We start from the raw sequence: 23,770 nt of genomic DNA on the forward strand, positions 1-23,770 counted from the left end.
AGAAGAGGAGAAACAATTTTCAGCGTTTATCAGCATATGTATTAGTAGTCAATACCACAATGAAATTACCCCTAAAAAGTGATCACCATCATAAATGCTATCTGCAACTAATCACTGACCCAGCTGGACTAGATAAACGGAAAGTTTCATCTATAAAATGGTCACAAGAATGACCTGTTGGTACTATCTCAACTGTTATGCACAAGTCTATGCTATGTTCAGACAGGAAATACTATACCCGTCCAGAGAAGCATGACAAAAAGGCCTCCATACGAAGTTCCCAACTATGAAATCTTATCTTCCAGCATGGTTATGCAAAATACATACTTCTCTCTCTTTCTCATCTCATTTTTAGACCACTTTTCTGTTGTACCACGAGCAATCATTGGCAATTCAATTTTCAATGACCATGCGGTGCCTCTATCAGGCACTCCGGACTGTTTATGAGGTTACCAAGGCCTTAGATTCTGTCACGCTTAGAAGGGCACTGCCATAAGGGCAACAAGCATACTGTCATCAGAGACATTCCAATTGCATCAGTGGAATTACAGTTCTGAGGTGGGTAATCTTTGTAAAGGCTGATGACATAAGAACACTTGTCAGTATTCAGGCAGAAAATACACAGACACTGAGAAAAATTTGCAGAGCTTTGGAGAAGTTCTGAAGAAACGTCAACGGTTTAGGTCAGCTAATTTCGCAAGATGAGAAAAAAAATCTCCCTTAAGATCAAACAAACATGGCATGATGAGGGGACGCACCTGCTCCTCCTCTTTTTTTTCTCCTGCTCCTTAAGCACACACTCTACACAAAGCAGGACATACAAGCTCTAATCCTGGAGCTGATCCAGTATTACCCACTGGGTCAGTACACCTCAACTTTTTAAAGCAAGTTACAAACTTGTAAGTGTATGCAAAGCATGCCGTGACGCCTCCTAGGATCTGGGTAAACTAAGCTCTGCCATTTGCCATTAGAAGCTACAAGAAACCGTGCCAAATAGCATGGCCGTGTACTTGCTAGAGTACAACATGTACATTAATCACAATCAAGACTAACAGCATACATCACCAGGAAAATACTTCACTCCATCACTCCTAAAAACAAGCAAACAAACAAAACAACAAACAAGGAACCACCAAAACAAAAACTCAGCTCCCTGACCCCCCCAATTCTTTTCCGTTACCCTACTACAACAGCCCTATAAGTCATTATGAAAGCATCACCATTTGGTAAGAGTAGGGGTCAGCTTTAACATGCATAATAAAGTGGCTAGACAAACAGCAAGGACTGGGACAGATTATCTGATGTGGAAACATTAATTTTTGAGAGAAAAATGATCACAGGGCACCTAAAGCAATCCGAGTTTCTGTACATTGCACAAATGCTCTATTTTGAGTACATTCTAGATTTTGCATTTTGACTCGTTTTAAAAGACTTTTCAGACTACATGGAAAATCCATAAAATATCCCCTTTTAATACCCCTAGTGAGTACTTTCCCCCTTCCCATTAGGTCTGATAAAGGTACAGAGAACTCGATAAAAATAGAGAACAGCATGCCCAGCTTACTTTTCACAGAAGTCATTCATGACACCCCAGTAGCTTTCAGGGACAACAAACCATTCACAGTCACCTGGACCGATATTTATATTTACTGAACAGAAGTTGTTATTTTCTTGATGACCTGAAATTTAGAGAAAAATAAATGCATTTTATGTAAGGCTGAGCTATCAAAATAACACCATGAAAGTGCAAAGTGAGTTACACTAAAAAAAAAACTACAAAAAACAGTTTATAAAAACAGTTTACAATTCTTATATATTTTAATGTATTTGTATATATTTTTATGTATTTTTAAACAGTTTAAAAAAAAAAACACAGTTTAAGTTTTTATATATTTTTACGTGATACCTGTTGCACTGTTTAGGGGCTTCATAGTATTGAGAAACATTATTAAGTTGCCAGTGACAAGAGAATTCTGCTTTTGTTAGTTTGTGGAAAATGAAAAACTGGAATTACTGATCTTATGAATCTGGCCAACACATATGCAGCTCCCCTTTGGTAGAAATAAATGCTTCAAGATGCTAATACTTGGATTTTGTGTTTTGTGATAGCTCTTGACAGTCCCAGTCAGGAGCAAAACTCCATGACTTGAGGCACTGAACAGACAAGTGGCAAGAAAATCTGTCCCAAAGAGCTTTTAAAATCGATGTAGAAATGCCAGAATTTTATTTTCTTTTGACAGCTGGAAAACTGAACCATAATCCCTAATAGAATTATCTAAAGAAGTACTTGAGCGCAAAGAGATTCTGAAATTTAGTCCAGATCCCACAAGTCTCAGTCCAGTGCCTATACTGGTTTTGGCTGGGACTGAGTTAATTTTGGCTAAGCATCTGCCTGCCAATGGGAAGTAGTGAACGAATTCCTGATTTTGCTTTGCTTGTGTGCACAGCTTTTGCTTGACCTATTAAACTGTCTTTACCTCAACCCAAGAGTTTTTGCACTTTTACCTTTGTGATTCACTTCCCCATCCAACTGGAAGGGGAGTGAGTGACAGGATGTGTGGTGCTTTGTGGCCTCCGGCGTTAACCCACAACAGTGCCTGACCACAACACTATTATTACAGAGTCTTATTTTCAAGGCAGGTGAGAATTTAAAAAGTACTACCACCAATCATTGCAGAAATCCATAAACTTCCACTACACAGTAATTTAGTGCTTTGTACATGCAGAACTCAGTTAAATGAGAAATTAAAACATTCTGAATGTGTGCTATTTTATCTTGTTCACACCTGCTATAAACTAAAAAACAATGCAGTGAAGTTAACACCACAACAGTAGAACCTGTTTTTTTTTTTGTTTGTTTGTTTCTGTTGTTGTTTTTCCATGCAAAAATTATACTCACCTGGTGTTCTGCTTCCTGGAACCTTCATGTACAACTGCACTGTGTTCATGCCCAGGATGGTATGACCAACATGGCTTAGAAGATTTCCTGCTGATACCACACGTACAAAAGCAGGAAGTTTTGTCAGTTCATGGAGTTGCAACTTCCACCTGCAGCAAAATAGCAAATTGACAAACTGTGAATCCCTAAAACTCTTCTAAGAGTTTGGGAAAGAGAAATATTTTCAAAAAAATATTAGTGTAAGAGATGAAAGAGGAGACAACCTTCTGTGTGTAACTTACCGTCTTCAAAGAAGGAAGTTTACAGAATGCAATAACCTTACTTGATAGCTACAGAAATTTAGATGGCAATTTTTATTTAACTGTGAACTACAAGACCCGGTGACCTAACTCCATCTTGTAGTTATCCAATCAGTTGCTATACTGCTGGAAAACCCTGCATGCGATTTACACCTTGGTGTGTATCTTTTCCGAGCAAACACACAGCTTTGCTCTCCCCACCCTCTAACCCAGTCAGGAACTGTGTTAGCCATAATTTCAAGATCCAAATGATAATGATGACATGACATTTGCTAGGAACACTGTCTGAACACTCCTTAACTTGCAAACACTATTGCTGTGACCAAGAATAAAGTTAACTGTGTGCACATGCTACGGAACTGAATATTTGTGTTAGTGAAAACATATCTTCAACCACAAAAATCTCCAAACTTAAGTGTGGAGCTCAGTAATGTCACCCAGGTATCTGTGTTACTCTTGATTCCAAAATATTTCCAAATATAATCACACATACGACAGGTTAGTTGAGGGGGAAATATATTTTTGGTAGCAAAAGCTGAGACTGCAGATCAGATAATCTGGCATCTGTCTGTGATCTTTCGAGAACTATTAAATATCAAAACCCAACTCCTGTGATCCTCAGGTTAGTCATGCGTAAAGTCTCTCACCCAAAGCAATGCTCTGAGGGTTAGTTTATTGGCAACAATTTTGTACCTACAGAGGGAATTTTCTTTAGAAAAAAATAATATTTATAATTTCATAACTATCTCTAAACACACATCTGTATACAAACTGATATTCCAGAGAAGATGCCACAAAAGACCTATCAGCATCCTAAGCAGGCCTTATTCCTCAGTTTCCAACTCTATAACATTTTCTCCTGCTATAATAACTGAAGTACATCAGAATTTTTCTACTGCAGCTGGTGGGACTGACAGCCTATATGTAATAGTGTATGTTTCTATACGTTTCCAAGTAGAGACTGAAAAAAAAAAGTACTTTCAGGGTATTTCTGATACATTCTCAAGTTTTTCTGTGCTATGTTCCTCCATTTCTTGGCTTCACAAAGATATCTCTAGTCTAAAGAATAGTCTGTGTTTCCACCCCTCCCCTTTATATGCGTGTGTATGTGTTTAATTCTGGGTGAGTATCACGGCTTACCTACATGTATGCATCAGTCTGGTTTTTGCTACCTATACAATGTTCCTGTATAGTGAAGCAAGAGCTAACGGAAAATGGAAACAAGAAGAATGACCATAGGAACAAAAGGGAATGGGTGGAGGAGAAGGGAGGAAAACAATTTAAAACATCAGAATGAAACAAGGGAATGCATTAGAAGGATTACTAGAAAGAACAGTGACTGATGGACACTTAAAGTTCTTTACCAAAAAAATAAATATCCTGGAAAGAAAAATTTGAAAAAAGATTTTAAGGTGAGACCGATTCATAACAACTTTTTAATACTGAAGTTAACATTCCCCACGGTGATGGGGCTTCCAAATGGAACTGGGTTTATCAACAGACTGACCTCTGAGAAGAATGCATTAGTTCTCCAGGTGTATCACATTGTAGAATACCACTGTGAGCAAAAGAAACTGCAATCAGACTTACTTTTTGTCATCTGACAGGTCAATGTTGGTCCCGAACTTGATTGTTTTAAAGGGTCCTCTTCTCCTCCTCCCAGAGCTGTAAATATAAAAAAATGTAACAGATGAATGTGAAAGTGAGAACAGTGTTAAAACACACACACACACAAAATCCAAAACATAAACCCAGCTATAAAATTATCATATTAATACCACACTTACTTATCTGAAGATGTGGATTCATTATCTGAGTGGTCCTTGTGGTGACTCTTTTTCTCGTTTTCCTCCTATAAAATACAATTGTGAAAATGTTTAATAATTTAAACAAATGATAACTTTTAAACAATATTAATATAAAATATGTGCATATATAAAATACAGGCATATAAAGGTACAAAGTGATAGCATGCTAACATAAGAACGTTTGTTTCAAGATGGTCGTACAACCTTTAAAATACCCGTATCTGGAATATTATATGAACATTACTGTTAAAATAAAATATATAAAAACAGTTATTAGTGAAAAGACATTGAAAAAAAATCTTAATGACTAAAAATTCAGTCAAGTTCAGGCCAGGACAACAAGAAGTTTCTACACTGTGAATATTTCTGTTAGCCTGTATTAGAGTGACAAATTAATGTGTTGGTTTGCTTCATAATGCAGGTGAAAAGGAAACCAATCTAAAGGAATACTGCTAACTTTTTTAGACAAGAACATTTATCTACCTTCAAAATCAAGCAGGTCTCCTGACATGAAGCTAGGATGACTAATATTTATAAAATTCATTTTATAATATCCATTATACAAAGTCTTTTGAATTTTTAATAGCCATCTGCTATTTTAGCACTGCAGTACTAGGACCATGACTACTGGAAAAAGTCTAACTAATATTAAATGATGTAATTTTATCTTTTTAGCAGAGCGGGCTCAAAATCCTATTCTAAAACCTTCTTTTTTCACAACTAGATGGACAAAGAAGGTGAAAGAGTAAGATGAAAAGTAGGAAAGAATTGCCTATCCAAAGATCTTTGTCTCTGAATGGGACTGTTGTTAAGTCTCCAAGTGCCCTATGTACCTGAGAAAGTCTTATTCATCCTTTGAATGAAGGACAAAGAGAAACAAAAAGGAACCTAGTGATGATGGATTTATGAAATACTGAAAGACATGTTAGAAAAGCAATGTAATAGTTGTTAGAGGGAAAAAAAGAAGGTGACTTAAGGCTAGCCAACATGATTGTGTCAGTAGAAAAAAGAAACATGGCTCTCATTTGAACACTACAAAAGTCACCTAAGGACAGAACAAAGCAGTGTTAGGCAAAAGAAACACATGCACTTAGAACAATGCCATTTTGATTTCCAAAGGAAAAATGAAAAATTGTTATTATGAAAATTATTTTACATGCTACATTTTTACCCCCAATTCGTAACAGAAAAAAATAAACAACCACCACCACAACACCAGAAAACACTGCAGTTGCTTATTGGTGCAAAATCAAAGCTGAGACTTTCCTGCTGACAAGCTCGTACATAGCCAATCACAAACTTTAAATTAAACCTGTGTTTTTCTGTAACATATTTATGTCATGTTCTCCAGTTCCTCTGAACTGATGCTCAAGAACACAACGCTGGTGCAAATCTTCAAGAAAAATCCCATTCAAGTCCCAAGCTAGGCCAATCCGCATACTCGTAATGATTTCAGCACTCCCCACCTCCCAGTATTATTCCTGTGTCGTTTCCTCATCCTATACCAGTCTCACTCAGAATTATAACTACCTTGCTTTTTCTTTTCTCCAACCACATATTTATTTCTTTGCTTCTAATCCTTTCCTCTAATGCATGAAATTTAAATTGAGAATTTCCCCTTTTCCCTTTATGAAACCATTGTTGTTTTAGCGTAACAGCAGCGAAAACTGCAATCACCAACTGATTCCCTACATTTTCCCAATTATCTAATCAACAACTGGTCAATAATACCTTTTCTTTTTGTTTCACCTTACCCTAATCTTTTCACAACGCTCAATTACATATGCCTTAGATGAATGCCTATAGCTAATTCCAAGGATGTGCTCACTCCTTCAACAAAAGTATTGCAAATTAGTACCAATAAGGTATAATGTATGTCAACTTCTGAACTAAACAGAAAATGTTATGTTTGGAACTCAGCTGTAACAAATACGGAAAGCAGTTACTTTGAGGGGAGGAAACAATATTGTATTTAAAACCATTACGCTGGAAGAAAAGTATGAGCATATATTAATTAAGCATGCTACAAAGAAGGAAGAAATATCATTTCAAAGCATGTGTGAAATTAAAAGCAATATAAATAACAAAACTGTCTGAAGTTCTACATCTTTTAATATGAATTTTGACATCACTATACAAAAGCTTAATGGTAACAAGCTTTTAAAATATTTAACAGCTAGGAGTTTTACATTAAGAAAATTAAGTCTACACTAAGCACCTGGGAGGAACAAATACCCTGACTACTGTTTGGTTCTCTATTCAGAATGGATTTTCACAAGTTATATGTGCTCTTCATGCTGACGGGAATGTCTCTGTTTCCTTAGAACTACTGCACTTTTTCCCCAATAGCCATTACTAATACAGTTTGGTTCCAGAGTTAGTACACAGCTTTTAAGTTTTAACTTGAACCATGGACTTACCCTTAAAGACTCCTGGAACGAAGAGGCCTGGTACTGTGCATATTTAGCAATTGTTGTATGAGATCTACTGCTTTCACAACGCCATATTTTCTTTGTTCCAGTGGGGTCCCAGTTTTCATCTGCTGGCTGCAGTAGTTGTGTCCTCACTTCTACTATGTGTTCATTATTTGCTTCTACCAATGTCTTAGTAGAGAAGAGTCCTAAATCTAGTAAGTAAGAATAAAATTCACAAATAATAGTTAAAATATTACAAAAAGTTACAAGAATATAATATATTAATACTTAACATTATCTAAAGCACTAGTCTAAAACATATATATTTTCCCCTCAGCCTTCAGAATACAGCCCACCTATATCTTAAAAATTAACACTTCTGATAACGCTCAGAAAGCTTTTCTGCACAACAGTAAAAGCCTATAAAAAACTTGGCAGCTACTATAGTATGAGCTATATTCCAGCATCTGGAAGATGTATATTCCAAGAGAAATCTGTAAACATGGGTAAATCTATTACCAATTAAGTATTTTTCAGACAACTAGAGCTCTATGAATGTACTTCCACTATGTAACACACTTCCTACTAGCAATGACAGTTTTTCTAGCTACAAAGTTCAAAATATTTACTGAAGCATAGAATCGCAGAATGATCTAGGTTGCAAGAGACCTCCAAGATCATCTAGTCCAACCTCCACTAAACCTGATTTTTTTTTTCAGAGATGATCTAGGTTAGAAACAGTGGTGAGCTAAGTGACAACATATTACCTTCATTAATTGAAATACAAAAGTAATACAGTATTATTAAAAAAAATCACTTTTAAGAACTGAGAAGCTTTAAACTTTTTGTTGTTGTTGTTGTTTATTAAATACATACGTTTTTCAAAGAAAAAGAAACCAAAGTAAAGTTACCTAATTTAAGCGCTCCAGCAAGGCCACGTATTACAGTAACAGGGTTGTTTGGATTTGTACAAAATTGATGTAAAGGTGGAAAGAAAGCATCTCGTTTATTTTCCAACTGTAAAATTATAATGGAATATTAGATGTCATATGAATTTAGACTCTTTGTAAAATAAGAAAGAATAATAAAAAATGAGAAACAATAAAAAGAAGACAGGAATTTTAACCATTTCCCTGCACTGAGGGGATTGAACAGCAACACCATACAACCATTTCCATGTTATAAACTGGGTTCACTCCTTCTGAAATTAATTCGTTATTGTAATTTATTTCTTGGCATGAATTATTCCCAGGTTGCTTCAGCTTTTGAAACTCAGGTTTCCTGCAGTTTATTGCTTTATCTGACAGTAGCCCCGTAAATTCTCTAAACCTGCACAATTCGCTGAAGAGCAAGATAATATACTAACATTCTTTTCAGAAGTCAAAAAAGCTAATCCTACAGATGATGTACATGAGAAACAGCATAATTTAAAAGAGCACTCAGAGTGTATCTCATGTTAACTAGAAAAATGGATTTGATTTTCCTATGCTTTTGTGCATCTATTACTTCAATTTTATGCTATAGTTTCCCCCCACTTTTATTTTTAATTGCTATGAATCTTTTAAAATCCTGCAGACTGTGAAGAAAATACCAATGACACTGTAGACAGAGACAGCATAGATGCCAAAGACATCTCTTTCAATGAACAAAACACAATACAGATTTCCCAAATACTGGGATCTATGTTGGCACATCCATTCAGAATGCTGCAACATGGGGATTTACTAGCTTTGCAAAGGCCCGATGAAGCTGTGACGGACTCTTAATTGTGTAGATTAATTCAGGTGCAGCACTTTGAACACAGCACTATTGTTTCCATCCTAATCTAGTGCTTAGGCTGACTGCTTGTATAGTATCACACCAAGCTGTCAAGTGCTGCCAGTCCTAAAGTTCATCTGACTAAACCCAGCCTGTGGTTTTTACACCAGCTGTATGGATACACCATAATTTACCCTTCCATTATCAGGGAAGGTGGCTACAATTCTTCAAAAAGCTATTACAGAACTTTGTTTTCAGAACAGAAGTTTAAATGGTTGCATAAGAAAAAAAACAAAAAACCTACCTACCTAAAAGGCAGTTTTTTGCAGGCCCCTTCCAACTGAACTATTCTATTAATAAAGTTTGTCTTTTCCTAATTATGACATTTTCTTGTTACCATCACCGCAATGTTTTTTGATTTTCCTTACTATATTTCAAAGTAGACTGTTCAGAAAGTTCAGTTTAATTATTTGATCATTCATCACTTAAACTGTCACTTGCAAAAAACGTTCATCTTAAATATAGTGCTTTCTATCTACTGAACCATTCTGCTTATTCCACTAATGTTTTAAGTATTAAAACATAAACCCCACATTTCTGAAGTTGTTTTTCCCATTATTCACCGATCTGATGAAATTCTTAATTTACAAGTATTTTAACAGTCAAACCCTGTCTCAAAATTCTCTTTAAGTTTAGCATTTTTTCCTGCTTATATACTAGCTGGGAGAGTGGTGTATCTAAGTAATTAAAAAAGACAGTCAGCCGTGTACTTCTACCATCAGGTTTACTTACATAAATACTAGGTGTAGGTGGATTCAGCTTGTCCTTTGGCAAGGGAGGGTATGGTGGAGGCGGTGGTCGTGGAGGTGGGCATTTATCCAATAGAATACTACTGTTAGATAAGCCATTTTTACCCAGATTCCTAAAAGGAAAGAAGAGCTGCCTCTGTCAATACTTGGTAAACACAATAAAAACACATTAGTGTCATCTCTTCTGCAAAATATTGACATATAAGGAGAAACTAATTCAAGATGCAAATAAAGCTCATATATATATTAATCAAGAATTCTCACTGTGTAAATTGATGTTATTCAATATCATTCCCATTTTGCATCCAGATCTGCAACATCATCACTATTAGCTAAAAATAAAGCCAATTTAAATAAAAGCATAACTCACTTGACCAACTCTTAACACAGAAAGCAGGTTTCAACTAGAAGGAGAAGAACCTCACAAGGCTGGCACTCGCCAGTGGATGCAGAATTCACAGCAACTGAGATAATGCAGTCTGCTAATACTGTACATAGCGCTGTGACAGAGCAGTGAAATGATAACGCCTCAGCCTTACACTGCTGGAGTCACAAAACACTACTGGAGTCCCCCCCAAAATAAAACAGAACACCCAACAACAAATAAAGACGACTAACAACACTAAATTAAACAACCACCTACCTACCCCTCCCTGATTTACACATTTTGAAGACAGAAGGAACCACTGTTACTTCATCTTACTGCTTGAGTGACACAGGAAAGAACAAACCTGGTTAACTTGCTGTTTTGACACCTATACTTGTACGTGGATCAGGACCTTACTTGGCATAATAGCTAACCGTTCTCAATAGGTTTTTAGACATGGATAGCCCCCTGTATGTACATTAACTTCTATAATTAATGACTTTTGGTGCTGCAAATGAATGCAGACTGAGAACAGAACACACAACTTCCAGTTAGCATCACCAGGAATTCATTAACTAAGTCATCCCTTATTTATTTTATCTTTTTTTTTTTTTTGGTTTTGTTTTGTTAAAAATGAGCTATTTTACAATTCTTCCAACTAACTAATATTCAAATCTTTCTTCCAACCTCACTTGATTTGCTAGCTACTGTTCTTTCAACCTCTCAACGCCTCACAAAATAGGATATTTCTAATGCATAATTTAGTCATTTATCCTCATAAAACTCACTAGCTACAAAAACATTGTTGTGGTAATGAAGGTTCTTCATCAGAAAACAGCTGACGCAGCATTAGATGAAACTCCTAGCAATAAAGCTTGTCACAAACATAGAAACTGTGGTAATAGCACTGAGAAACATCCTAGAGGTTAATGCTGGCATGTATGATTTCATATCAAGCTACCAAAAACAATGGCTGTTGGACTTTGGGCTTAAGATCAGAACACACAGACTGACTGTTACAACAAACACTTAAAAGAAAAAGAGCAAACATCTCACCCACCTCAGGCTGCACCAAAGATGAGCATCCCGAGAAATTGGTGCTCATTGTGACAAGCAACAATTCAAAACTTCTGCCAGATTTCTATCTCATACACTTCTATCCTCTGACAGAAGATCAGAGCAATATAGACAGACTTAACAACTGTCCCCAAAGCATGCCTGTCAAAATACCAAACACAGCTTATTCCTTGTGCTAGGTGAGTCCAATGCCAAAATAGATTGTAACCTCAAAGAAACTGCAAGAGCAATGCAGACGCTCTGATGAAGCCTCATCCAAATTGATAAAACCTCACTGACCTATACCTGATGTCTGAGGTAGTTCTTGCAAAGATGCTACTGCCTCTCCACCAAAAAAATCACCCAGAAAACAACTTAGAAACATGGCGATATAAAATCACCTCTACCCAAAGAAACTTATTGACCACGGCTGCGAGAGTCTGAGAATCAAGAATATATGCACAAGGTTAAACTAGAACAACTAGTTGCTTCTAAATCTGTTCTTTAATCTTTGCGTTATCAAACTAAACAGTAAAACCAGGAAAAGCAAATCCACAGCATTAAAATGCAACAAAATTATGGAAAAAAAAAAAGTTTAAATTGAAAAACAGTTCTCAGGCACTTTCTGATGTGAGGAAGACCAAACCTGAAGAAAAATGAGAGTGCTCAAAACTAGTGTGATTTAAGCTTCTGGAGGCACAACAAGGTAATCAACCCAAAGCAAAAACTCAGTAAAGCCAGGGTATGTGGGGTCTCAGGGAAGAGAGACATGGAAGAGAGGAAAAAGTGCTGAATGGAGAAATTACACATCTGAAAAGGCAAAAGAGATACAGAAGAAACCAGAGAGTAGTACAAAGAAAAAAAAAAAAATCAGATGAACAGAGGTATCTCAAAATCAATACTTGAAGCTAATACTACAGCAAGTGGCTCTGAAGTTTCCTACTAATTTACTAAAACCCTGTATGGAAATTTCAAGAGGAAAAGGGCCAAAGAAAAATAGTCGAGACAGGAAAACACCTGTAATTCAAGGGACACAGGAAGCAGATGGGCAGACTCTTTAAAGTTGTCTTTAGCAGACCAGTTTCACTCCTTTTTTTGACCATCAGCCACAGTAACTTAAACTATTAATAGCAATACAAGAGGACTATTAAAGCATTATCCGCAGTGTGCAAAACAGAGTGATGGAAATTATTAAAACAAACAAACAAACCTGCCCAGAAATACTAAGTAGGATTTGAGAGTGGCACCTGAAAGGGAATAGTCTGGCTATTCAGTGAGAATCTCCAGAAATGAAAAAAGAGAACCGTAGACAGTCCAGTGAAAGGTCCTTTTTGACCACAGCAACTGTCAGGAAAATCTCACACCTCTCTGTCACAAGAGCTTATTTTTGTGACAGGATTTCGTAGAGGCCGAAAGAGGCAGCAGATGCAATGCTTAATTAAAACCAAGCCTGATTTAGGCCCTAAGAAAATATATGTCCAAGTAGTTGCCTACTATGCCATGATGGAGGAGTGACTAGAAGGACAGGTTTCATTCATCATTCACTCAAACTGGCTTTTCACAGGCTGTAGGGGCTGCAGAACACCCCTCGGTCCCAGGGAAGCCCAGAGAAGCTGTCAGCCTGGCCAAGGCAAGGAGAGAGGCAGGGCTGTGACCGACCACCAAGCTGCAGCCCCCAGCTCACTCCCATTTGCTTGACAGGAAAAAGCAACAACTTGTGTAACTGCTTCACCCCACGGACCAAACTCAAATCACCAGGTTTATGAACGACACCAACAGCAGCAGATGGAATGGGTGCCTGGATTCTAGGTGATTAACTGACCTGTTGAATAAACAACACCAGAGTCACTAAAACGCCCACTGTTCATTTTACGGCTTTCTAGGGTACATTCCCACACCTCCTAGAAACAGTTCACATCCTTCAGACAGAGCACAGCTATGACAAAACACCAAGTTTCCCACAAACACCGGGTGATCCAGTCTCCTCCGCAACAGTCGGTCCAACTACACTCAACTACATCAAGAATATTCAGAAGTTAGCACGATAGCACTTATTTTCCATGAACCAGGACTCATTATCATCATTCCTTTCCGTTTCTTTAACGAATCACCTCAGTGATTTTATCATTTCACTCAGGCCTCACGTCAGACCACCAGCACCACATTTACAGGGCTCAGCCTGTTTACTCCTCTGGAAGCAGGCAGTCCCACAGCATTTTAAGTCCTCTGCAACTTTCTTCATTTTCCCAGAACTACCAAAACCCAAATATATGATCAACAACAGCTCTCTGGCCTGCTCTTCCACAGCTCACGGACATCTGTTATCCAGGCCTCCAACTTAAAAACACCAGATTCAGGTCTAACTACTGCTCAGTGTCCTCCTTGATTACTGTGAAAACAGAGAGCGCGTTATCGTATGTCCCATGATGTGAACACGCTATCTGCCTTTTTCCCAAGCACAGAACAAAAATATTTATTGAGCTCTTTTGCCTCTGTATTGACTATCCTAAGAGCTCTGTGCAGTCATATTAGGCCTTCATATTTTTGGGGGTGTTTTTTTTTTTTTTTTCTATTTCATTCCTGGCTATAGTTTTCTTCTGCCGAGCTTTGTTTCTGTTACGAGTTTTCATGAACTTCTAGCTTCAGTGCTTTTGAAACATTTGCCCCTTTTCTTTTTAACGCCTGATTGCGACTTTTTGAGGGCACTGAAAAAGTTGCTATACAATTTCCAGCTATCCATACATTAGCATTTTAGGTACATTTTGTAGGCCAAACAGAGGCTACGTTGCAATCATTTGCACTTAAGCAGTTATTTTTGTTGTGAAGTCAGACTAAGTGAATTATTATTTGAGGATTAGCTGCCTGAGAATTAACAGGGTTTTACCGCTCAGGAGATTATAGTTATTCTGAAGAACAAAATTAATACCCTCTCTTTCCCACATAAAAATCACATTTAACATAATATAAGGAACAGTGGGCTTACGGGATACTCTATCTTAAATCCATCAGAATTACCCAATCTAAAGAGGACGAATAAAACATCTTAAAAACGTGCTTGCAGAAGCACGTGAAGCACTGGGATGCACGGTACTTATTTGACCCAGTCCTGATTCAAAACAGAAATACCCAGTCTTCCTTAACAATTAGTGGATACAATTAAATTCTTTCGTAGTGCAAGTTATTACAAAAGCACGGGAAAATAGCTGTTGAGATTCCTCACACTGGGAAGGAGGTGGTTATTCACAGTGCCTAGTGCTGGCTCTCCCAGGCGCATCTCCTCAGGCTCCTTCTGTAGCTGGTAGAAAGAGATGCACTCTCACAGGGCAATTCAAAGAAGTTAAGCCAAGCTTACATTATGCTTAAATGCAAGTAATGCCAGATAATTATACAACCTGTTTATAACGCAGTTCTCTACTTTAGCCTTTCACAACCAGGTACTAGCTGGCAATACTCCCAGAGATCTTTCAAACCTACAGAAAATCCTACAGTATAATTGTGGATTTTCTCATTATGCAAATGTATTTCTAATCATTTTTGAATTCTGTTCTGGTTTTGACCTCACAGCTTGGCAGAGAATTTCATAGGTTAATTAGATGTTATGTAAGAAATAAGCATTCATTTTTTCTTTTTTTTTTTTTTAATGACTTGTATCTTTCCTTTCTATTTCATTTGATACTCACCTTCTTCTTAGGGTATTAAAATAAGACAAACAAGCACATTAATGACTTACGTAAGAAGAGCATTATAAGGAGTGGTACAAAACATTCTCTTACTCTCAGCATTCTCCCTCTCTAAATGTAACAGCAAAATACAGATCTTTCATATTTGTTTTTACTCCCCAGGTATTTCTGCTGCCCATCTGCAGACAAAACTGAATGAATTACTCTAAGCAGGCTTTAGACACTGAAATCTCAACATTTAAAATTTTGATTTTAAAACTTTTGCTACAGTGAAGGTGACTTGCCAGAAGTAAGGTGGCTTTACAGCAACTGAACAATTTTCCTTCAAGCCAAACTAGTCTTTTGCATACAGACAAAAACCCCTTTCCATAAAACAGGAGCTGCTTTTGTTTTTAAGAGCAGAACACAAGCTTAATCGGGCTCCTGTCTCTACATTCCCCTCAAATAAAGTTGGGCTCTCTGGCTCTGGATTACCGAGCTCCCAACCCAGTGATTCATTCACTGCCTTCTCAGAGCAGATCTGATCGCCAGGCAGCCCTTCAGAAAGATCACCCTGAGGTAGTTTCTGCCACAGGCTTCAACACAGAGCCCACTGAGCAATGAGGTGTCAGCCCACTTCAGCCTCTGCACTGCTTTTTCCACTCCTCCTCATGACTCTTATTTCCTGTGCTTCTTTACATGCTGGACAGTCATCAGCCCCTTTTTCAGACTTGTTTTGCCCAAACCATCTTCTGCTTGCTGACCTATACTTTCATCCTTTTAAAACATCCTTCCAGAGGCAGCTCATCTCTGCTGGTCTCCTGTCACTTTCTTTTCTTCATTGATGCTCTCTCCCCTTTTTCTCTCTATGCACCAAGCAAAAAGAACTACAAAAAGCATGTCAGTCCCTTTTAATATGCATTACCATCAAGCCTACACCTCTCATCTGCCTCCCCCAATAAGCCAAACTGGTTAAGCTTTCAAATTCAGAAATGCCTGCGAGTTTCACAATTAGGCTTTCTGTATGTGACCATAAAAGTGACCACACTAACTTTCAGCTGCCACGAGGCTGCCCAATTACTCCGTCTGGCTCGTTGTGAATTTTTTTTTTTGAAGGCTTCTTACACTGACTCTCAACAATTATCAAACAAAAGTTTTGTCTGGAGCTTTGTGTACTCTTTTCAGGCTGTGAATGTCCTTTTAAAAATAATGATAAAAAGTAACAACTAGGCTATTTCATTTACAAGAAGCAAAACAAGGCAAATCAGGAACTCTTTTATACTGCTTAAAGGAGGGACGTGACCTCTCGTCAGCTTCAGAGGCAGTAAACGATGGAGCATCTTAATTTGAGATGGATACTGCATTTTTCACATTACTCCTGCAAGATGCTAATGAGATGCACCAGCTGAAACAGTGCTAGAGATCAGCTGGTTTCACTTCAGTACAAATAAACAGCTCAAGTTTTAAATCTTGAGTCTTGTGACAACATTTCATTAATTCTCCTTTCAAAAAGATTGCTTGTGGGAAAAAGGTACTTAAATCTCTCAGAGTAGGGAAAAGAGGTTTTGATAGCAGTCTTTTAAAGGAGCCCAGACACGTTGCTCGACAAGGCAGCACGCTCGTCGTCTTTTTCCCCCGTGTCTTAACAACTGGCTTATCTAATAACAAACAGAATGGTTATTCCTAGCAAATTTTCTTCTTTTAGTCACAACAGATTTTCACTTATGCTCAAAATTACTTGGTCTTTTCCATGACCTCTTCTCAATGGGTGATTTTCTCTAAGAATCTAAGGAAGGATAATTAATTTAATAGTACACTCTTATCTGTGATTTTGCTCAGAGGCTTAAAGAAATTTGGTTTGCTATACAGACGGTTTACTACTTGAAACATAATAATTTAGTTGTTTTATAACCACCTTAAAATTTACTGTTGCAATCAGTTTTATAGGCAGGGAAGACTAACTGAATTACACGTCCAGTGCTCAGAATCACCTCCTCAGTTCGCTTTAATCTGTACAACAATCAACATTTGTTGCCCCACTATTCTCCAGGATAGCATCCAAATGAGATTTGCATATTTTAGTCAACAGCTCAGCTGCTGCGTTTCTAAATTCCTTGCAACTTTTCAGTGAACATCAGCTAGTCCTTCAGGGGAAGCTCCACTTAGAAGTATCAATAGCTACTCCAGCACCTTCCGTTCGACCCCTTCTCAGTCTCCTAAATAACCTCAGCTCAACACATGAATAGAATGGGTCTCTGTTAAATATTTCCTCAACATCCTCACTGAGGAAGATGGACATAAAGAAACTTCTAAGCCTCTGGATGATCTTGCCCTACTTAAGTACTTACTTCAGTCTTTGAGGAAACAAAACCTTTACCAAGTCTGCTCTTACAAAACAGACAACCTATTCAGATACAATTGAAAAAGAATCAAATGGAGTTGCCTGCTTGGCACGCGTTTTGCATTTTATGATACAAAGGATCTCTATCCATCCAATGGCTTCGCTTGCAGCACAATTTTATAAGAAAACACTTCCTTACATAAAACAAAATTACAATCTCCTAACATTTATTTTTGCCTGTCTGCTTCTACTTTTATTTCAATTTATGTTTTCTGAACCCCTTTCCTAATAATTGTTTTTGCCTTTAAAAGGAAACAGCTTTCAGATCTCTGATGTTCCTTTGTTCTTAAAGAACAAGCAAAATCTTAGCAATACTAACAAACAAGTAAGTTTTTAGCAGTTAGTATTACAACGCTGCTTTCTATGAAATCCCTCCTGCGAGGTAAGAAATTTCATTATATTGCAGTATGCTATCATGTAGTAGGTCAAATATATTTACATTGTGAATCAACTCTTGTGCATTACTTAATCCCAAACTGCTAATAATTTCAGGTCATTTGTGCTCTAGACACACAAACCTGTAGAGTCTGAAAGATGTAAAAAATGGCTTCTCTTAGATAAGACTTGTTTAAACTTGTAAGCATTTGAAAAAAGATTACGTAAGAAATAGACCTTGATGAATTTTAATGTGACTTACACCAAATATTAAATACTCTGGCTTGGAAATAAGTGTATGTATTAAACTGAACCAAATAGAGAACAAAGAAGAAAACAAAAATTAATACAGAACGCCGGCTATAAAGAAAAGCAAGTTACATCCACCTGTTCCCACCTGCCAAAATGTGTTTTCCCCCTTGATATTATCATGGGGAAAACAAAGCAACAGACTATATCAAGTAAGTATTTTCAGAAAGCAAAAAGAACATGTCAGAAGATAACAGAAAATAGTTATCCACATTAATAATGAAGCCAGAATGTCTTTCTGATCATGTCATTTGAAACAAGGGATATATGCAACAAGTGACAAATATGAATACATCTAAGGCCCAGTCCACTGTAGCTCTGATATTTAAGAAGTACTACTATGGGTTAACTCCCCTTCTCCCTGTGCTTTAAGTTTAATATAGCACAGTTCTTGTTGTTGTTTTGTTTGTTTGTTTTAAATTTAAAAAGTAAAAAATAAAAATAAAAAAATCAGGTCTTCTATTATGGATGAGTTTTCTGCAACTTTTACAGGAATGTTAAAAATCACATTTTATGGTCTCAAATTCAATTTTGTACCTCCAGATACGACTTAGAGAGATAGTACCTAAATGTAATCACCACTACATGAAGTACTTTCAACTCTTCACATTTTCCTTACATTACACTGTGTTAAAATAAAGGTTAATATGCTGAAATTAATTTCATAGTATCCAGTATGTTAGTATATAAACATCTGTTATTCCACCGTGTCTAGAAAGTTTCCACATTTAACAAATAAACGATTTTGTGCTGAAAGCCCTGCTAAGTGTTCTCCCCTCCAGACATTTCTCCCTGTGTCAGTCATGTGCATAGCACCTATGACGAGGATGCTCTCACCAGAGCTCTGCTCCCAGGCCATCACTGTGCATGCATGTCTTCAAACACCAACACGTTTGAAAAGAAAGCAAGGGCTGATATGTGGCTGGGATAGCCTTGTCCTCAAATTCATGCATGCAAATTGAAAAACAAATAGACAAGGGTGACAGAAAAACAAAGCTATTTTCTATTATATTGTATAGTAGTTATGTTTATATAGTTATCATTTCCATTAGTATGAAAAAACATGTAGACAGGATCTTTTCCCTAAAAGCTAACCAGTGATAGCAGCAAGCAGCACAGAAGAATTCTCACAAACGCAAAAATGTCTGCCTGACCTCATTTATACTTCAGGTTTAACCTAAAAACATTGCAATTATTACCTTGTTGCCAGTCCCACCAAATCTCTCAGAATCTTTTATTATTAGAAAACATATGCAGAGAATTCCCAGCAATCCTAGTTTACTAGGACAGACCCTGTCTGTAACCTTAGTAGATACAGTAACTAGTCCAAGCCCATACTGAAGCATTTCTTGACCTCCAAGTTACTGAAAAAGTCTGTCCTCAACTTTTTGCCATTGCTCATCTTTCTCAGCAGCTGTTAGCTGTGTATACAAGTCTTCTGCCTTGCTGAATGAAGGTGCAGACAGGCTGAAGAGGGAGCTCTGAATCTCTCCTCAGTAAGTGCAGTGACAAGCAAAAGGCGCATCTCCCACTTCTGAGCTGCCTGCGAACTCGATAGCCCAAAGCACTGGCTTATTATGTCCCTTGAAAAATGATGATTACATGAGCCTTGGAAAAAATATGGATTTTAAGAACCCAAGTGAAATCCTGTAGGAGGAGATGCGACCTGAGACCTGACCCCCACAGAGGTTAACAAGTATTTTTCAAAGGGCCAGTATTTCAGAATCTGCGTCCCTGAATACTGTTAGAAACTTTCATGAACATTTTAAAACAGAACTCATTTTCATCCCTGTGAATTAAAGAAAGCATAACAGCAGCATTCAGCCAAGCACAAAGTAAACGAAAGTCTCCTTGACACACAGATCACAGCAAAGATCTGTAGTTGCTGCCCGTGTTTAAAACTCAGCCCTAAAACCCTGCTTTAGCACCAGGTTAGAATCTTTGAGCTGGAGCCTGCCACCAGCCCTCAGCGGTCAGATGCGCTCTGCTTCTCCTCAGGCGGCAGCCGGAGCCAGGCCGCGTCCAGGCCCTGAGCGCCACCGCGCCTCCGGCCCTGTGTCCGTGTGGAGCCTGGCCCTTGCCTCCAAGACACTCACACCACAGTTTTTGAAACCTTGTGGACTACTACGGCTAGCGATGAGAGAAAAAAATGACGGTTCCTGAAAGCTGCTTTAGGATTTTTGTAGTAAAAACACTTTTTGCTGCTCAACACCAACCACAAACCTCATCTGTGATGCGCCTGAGGAGCAGCATACTACAACCTGAACACACCACTGGGCTGCACAAATATACTTCCCATTACCCTCTCCAAAAGAGCTGCACACAAATTTCTGCTAAGCAAATTTGGAAGAGACAGACCAGCTATGCTTGAAGAAAAAACTTTATGTCTCTAACAGTTTCTGTTGGGATAAGTGTAATGCAAATGCACACGAACACCAGACACGGAAGCTATTTTTATCCTGATACAAGCAAGAACATATACATCGTCCCAATTTAAAAAGCTTTCAAACTCCTCGTTTTTATGAATGTGATAGATATAGACAAGTCACTTGAAAATGAACATTACAGTATAAGACTTAGTATTTGAAAGACAATGAAATAAGCTTCCCACAGTTTTTTTTCTCTTTCCTAGGTAATTTTAAGCTGTTAGTTAGTCAATATGAAACCCCTCACTTATGATTTTGATTAACAGCAAGTATTTTAAATGTCTTAGATCGTGAAGGTACTTAACTAACCAAAAATATTCTGACTGTATGGCAAAGAAAACCCCATTGTAACACATGGGTCTGAATTTACAGCCATTGTAATCCACACACCTACAGACCCAGATACAGCTCAGGTCACTGAGTACAGCCACACTGAGTTGTAAAATGTGAAGCATTTTCTATTATTTAGTTCAATGTCTTACCATTATAAATACTTTACCTGGGCAATAGATACCTATGGAGTGCTATACTGTGGTCAATATAATTCATCAAATCACAGCACATTAGAGACTGGTAACTCTCACAATCACGATGGACGGATGCAGCTTTTTTGCATTTAACTGATTTATGTGGGTGCAGTGGAAAAAAAACGTTATAAACATTTTTATCATTTTTTTAACAACAAAAAGGCTAATGCTCAAAAACACCACAATGAATTCACTATATAACTCCAAGCTAAACATTTTGGCACAAAATGTATTGAGATGGTAAAAATTCCAACAAGAATTCTGACACCTGAAAAATACCAGTAAGATTTCAACTACAAGAACTGCAGGCAGAGTTTAAGTATGGAAAGCAGCAGTGAGTACAATCCATAGCATTGAGTAACCATCTGCTTATGATTTAAAGGACTTACATGAACTTTACAGACATCTTACATGACTTCTTCCACAAATGGCATCAAATATAAGGCACAGCTACAGACATCACATACCCTAAATGGTCAATTCAATTTCTTAGTATTTTGGTTTCAAATAAAAATTATTCTGAGGAAGAAGGGAAGTCTCTCCTAACACTGCCTAAGGACTTTGCTATAGTCTACATAAGAAAGAATGTCAACAGCAAGTACAATGTGTGAATCTGCAAAACTGTTTCATTATCTGTCAGAATTCCTGCTAGCCTGTGTGTGAAGTCACCCTGCTTTTGAAGGAAAATAAATTACTTTCAATAAGCTTTGTCTGAACTATACATAGTAAAGTTTCAAATGAAATAAACTATCTTATGTTTAATGTATATTAAGACTAATAACATGGTGGACAGTTAAATATAGTAAACCCAGAACTAGTCTCAGGATTAGTGAATTGGTCTTCCCAATTTTGCAGTTGATAACACCGTCAAGCTGTCTACTTCTGAGAAGAGCTGACATTTCAAACATGTCCATGTAACTAACACGTTACACTTCTGCCTACTAGCACGCTCATACCCCACAGGTACTCCAACGTGCCCACATACTCCAGAAGTTCGTAAATAAACTTTTACCCTTTTAAGTAAAGACTAAAGTGGTATAGATGGCTGCCAGTTTTAATGAAAAATGAAGCCAGCCACCGAAATGCTTTTCCATTTTCAGCAGGTGCGTTTTAAGTCTTAATACTTGCAACACTGTCCATGGAAAAACTCCTCCAATACTGTAACATGTTTAAGGATCTCGTTCTGATAAAATTTGTTCAGTGATAGCAGAGTGCAGTAATAAGAGCAACACTATGCAGAGCTCTGCTGTTGTGCAGAATATCTAAATACAGGGCTTGTAAGGAAGGACAGGAGTCTCAGAACATTTCAGAATAATCACTATGACTTAGAGAAAAATATCATTACCGTGGCAAAATACATCTTTCCTTGATACAGGAGAGTCTGAAATTATCGTTGTTATTGTTAGAACCTGTATCTAACAAAAGGGTTGGATTTCAAAGGGGCTCTGGAAATGCACTTGCTGGATGTAACCATCTAATCCTAACTCTGATTTCTGCTGACCCTCTGACAACTGCAGCAGTGTCTCACCAACAACCCACACATAGAACCAGAATTATGCAAACTTTACAGATGGTTTTTATTTCTTTTTCTCTGGAAGAAAGGGGGGAGTCCCACTGACATTTCTGGTGATTTAACAATACTGAGGTAAGAAATAAAGAACAATTTCAAGGCTTGAAATCTGGTGCCTCTGCTACACTGCTTTTTGGTAAGCCAGACCCTAGGAAACCACTGGAAGTGCTAAGGAAGTACACTGAAGTTGAGTACTTGGAGATAAAGCAAGCCTAACCATTCCAGTGCTAACGTGTCTGTCAAGATGATGAGACTTTGGCGTCAGAGATGGACGCTGGCACTTAGCCACAGCAGTTTAAGATATCACAGCCTTTGGTCTGCCAGCCTCCTCTGCCAGAGGCTACTGGCTCCTGCATAGGCGGCAAAATCTGCTGCATTTCTATACCGCAATCACTGCCTCATGTCCTTGCCAGAGGTCACAGCTAAGAAGCATCATCTTGAACTTCCACAGCCCAGTCTGCCATTCTGCAATCCCAGCAATGACAGCCCCAGGGAAAAGGCCATACCGTTTGCAGTCCTTTCCAGGCTTCCTCATGGCTAGCTTCACTTTTCACTTTCATTACGCATCTGATGTAAAACAATCAAGCTTACTGACTAAAGACAGTAAGTGACAGTGACGTACCTGCTAATCAGCTGGAACGTAAGATGGACTATGACTTACACCTCTGAAGAGTCAAAACGATCCACATGGTATTACAACAGACAAAAAGGTAGCTGAAAGACTACACTTTTACAGCAAAAACCATCATGGGAACAGCTCCTATAGGGACCTGCAGGGACCGAAACCACCACTAGTGAAAACAGCACCACTGTTACAGAACTGGGAGGACAAGCTGACACACCAGATGGCTGTGTGACCACTCAGAAGAACACCTCCAGGCTGGAGAAATGGGACAATGGGAATCCCATGAATTTCAGCAAAGAAAAAGCCAAGTCCCACACCAGGAAAATAACCCCATGTGCCAATATGTACAAAAACCAACCGATCAGTTTAAGGGCAGCCAAACAGTGGAACAGTTTGTACAGACAGGTTGCTGAGTTTTTCCAAGGATGGAGACTCCACAGCTATCTGGACGTGGTCCTGAGCAACCTG

The 23,770-nt window shown here is 37.9% G+C and overlaps 1 protein-coding gene and 1 long non-coding RNA gene across 17 annotated transcripts in view; one reads left to right on the top strand and one right to left on the bottom strand.

The window, feature by feature from the left end:
- The window catches only part of KDM6A (lysine demethylase 6A), a 120,590-nt gene that overhangs the window by 12,842 nt on the left and 83,978 nt on the right, over positions 1 to 23,770 (bottom strand). For all 16 annotated transcript variants that reach the window (XM_035315967.1, XM_035315966.1, XM_035315964.1 and 13 more), the window contains 7 exons: positions 9,971 to 10,100; positions 8,332 to 8,437; positions 7,427 to 7,632; positions 4,986 to 5,050; positions 4,789 to 4,863; positions 2,900 to 3,048; positions 1,565 to 1,679 (listed from right to left, as the gene is read on the bottom strand). In XM_035315967.1, the coding sequence (XP_035171858.1) occupies positions 1,565 to 1,679; positions 2,900 to 3,048; positions 4,789 to 4,863; positions 4,986 to 5,050; positions 7,427 to 7,632; positions 8,332 to 8,437; positions 9,971 to 10,100 (846 nt within the window). The remainder of the gene's footprint in view (positions 1 to 1,564; positions 1,680 to 2,899; positions 3,049 to 4,788; positions 4,864 to 4,985; positions 5,051 to 7,426; positions 7,633 to 8,331; positions 8,438 to 9,970; positions 10,101 to 23,770) is intronic.
- On the top strand, positions 4 to 21,062 carry LOC118160888. Its single transcript, XR_004747725.1, has 3 exons — positions 4 to 160; positions 14,237 to 14,245; positions 21,050 to 21,062. It is a non-coding gene; the product is annotated as an uncharacterized LOC118160888 (long non-coding RNA).

Source organism: Oxyura jamaicensis, chromosome 1 (genome assembly GCF_011077185.1).
Source record: "Oxyura jamaicensis isolate SHBP4307 breed ruddy duck chromosome 1, BPBGC_Ojam_1.0, whole genome shotgun sequence".
Lineage (NCBI taxonomy): Eukaryota > Metazoa > Chordata > Aves > Anseriformes > Anatidae > Oxyura > Oxyura jamaicensis.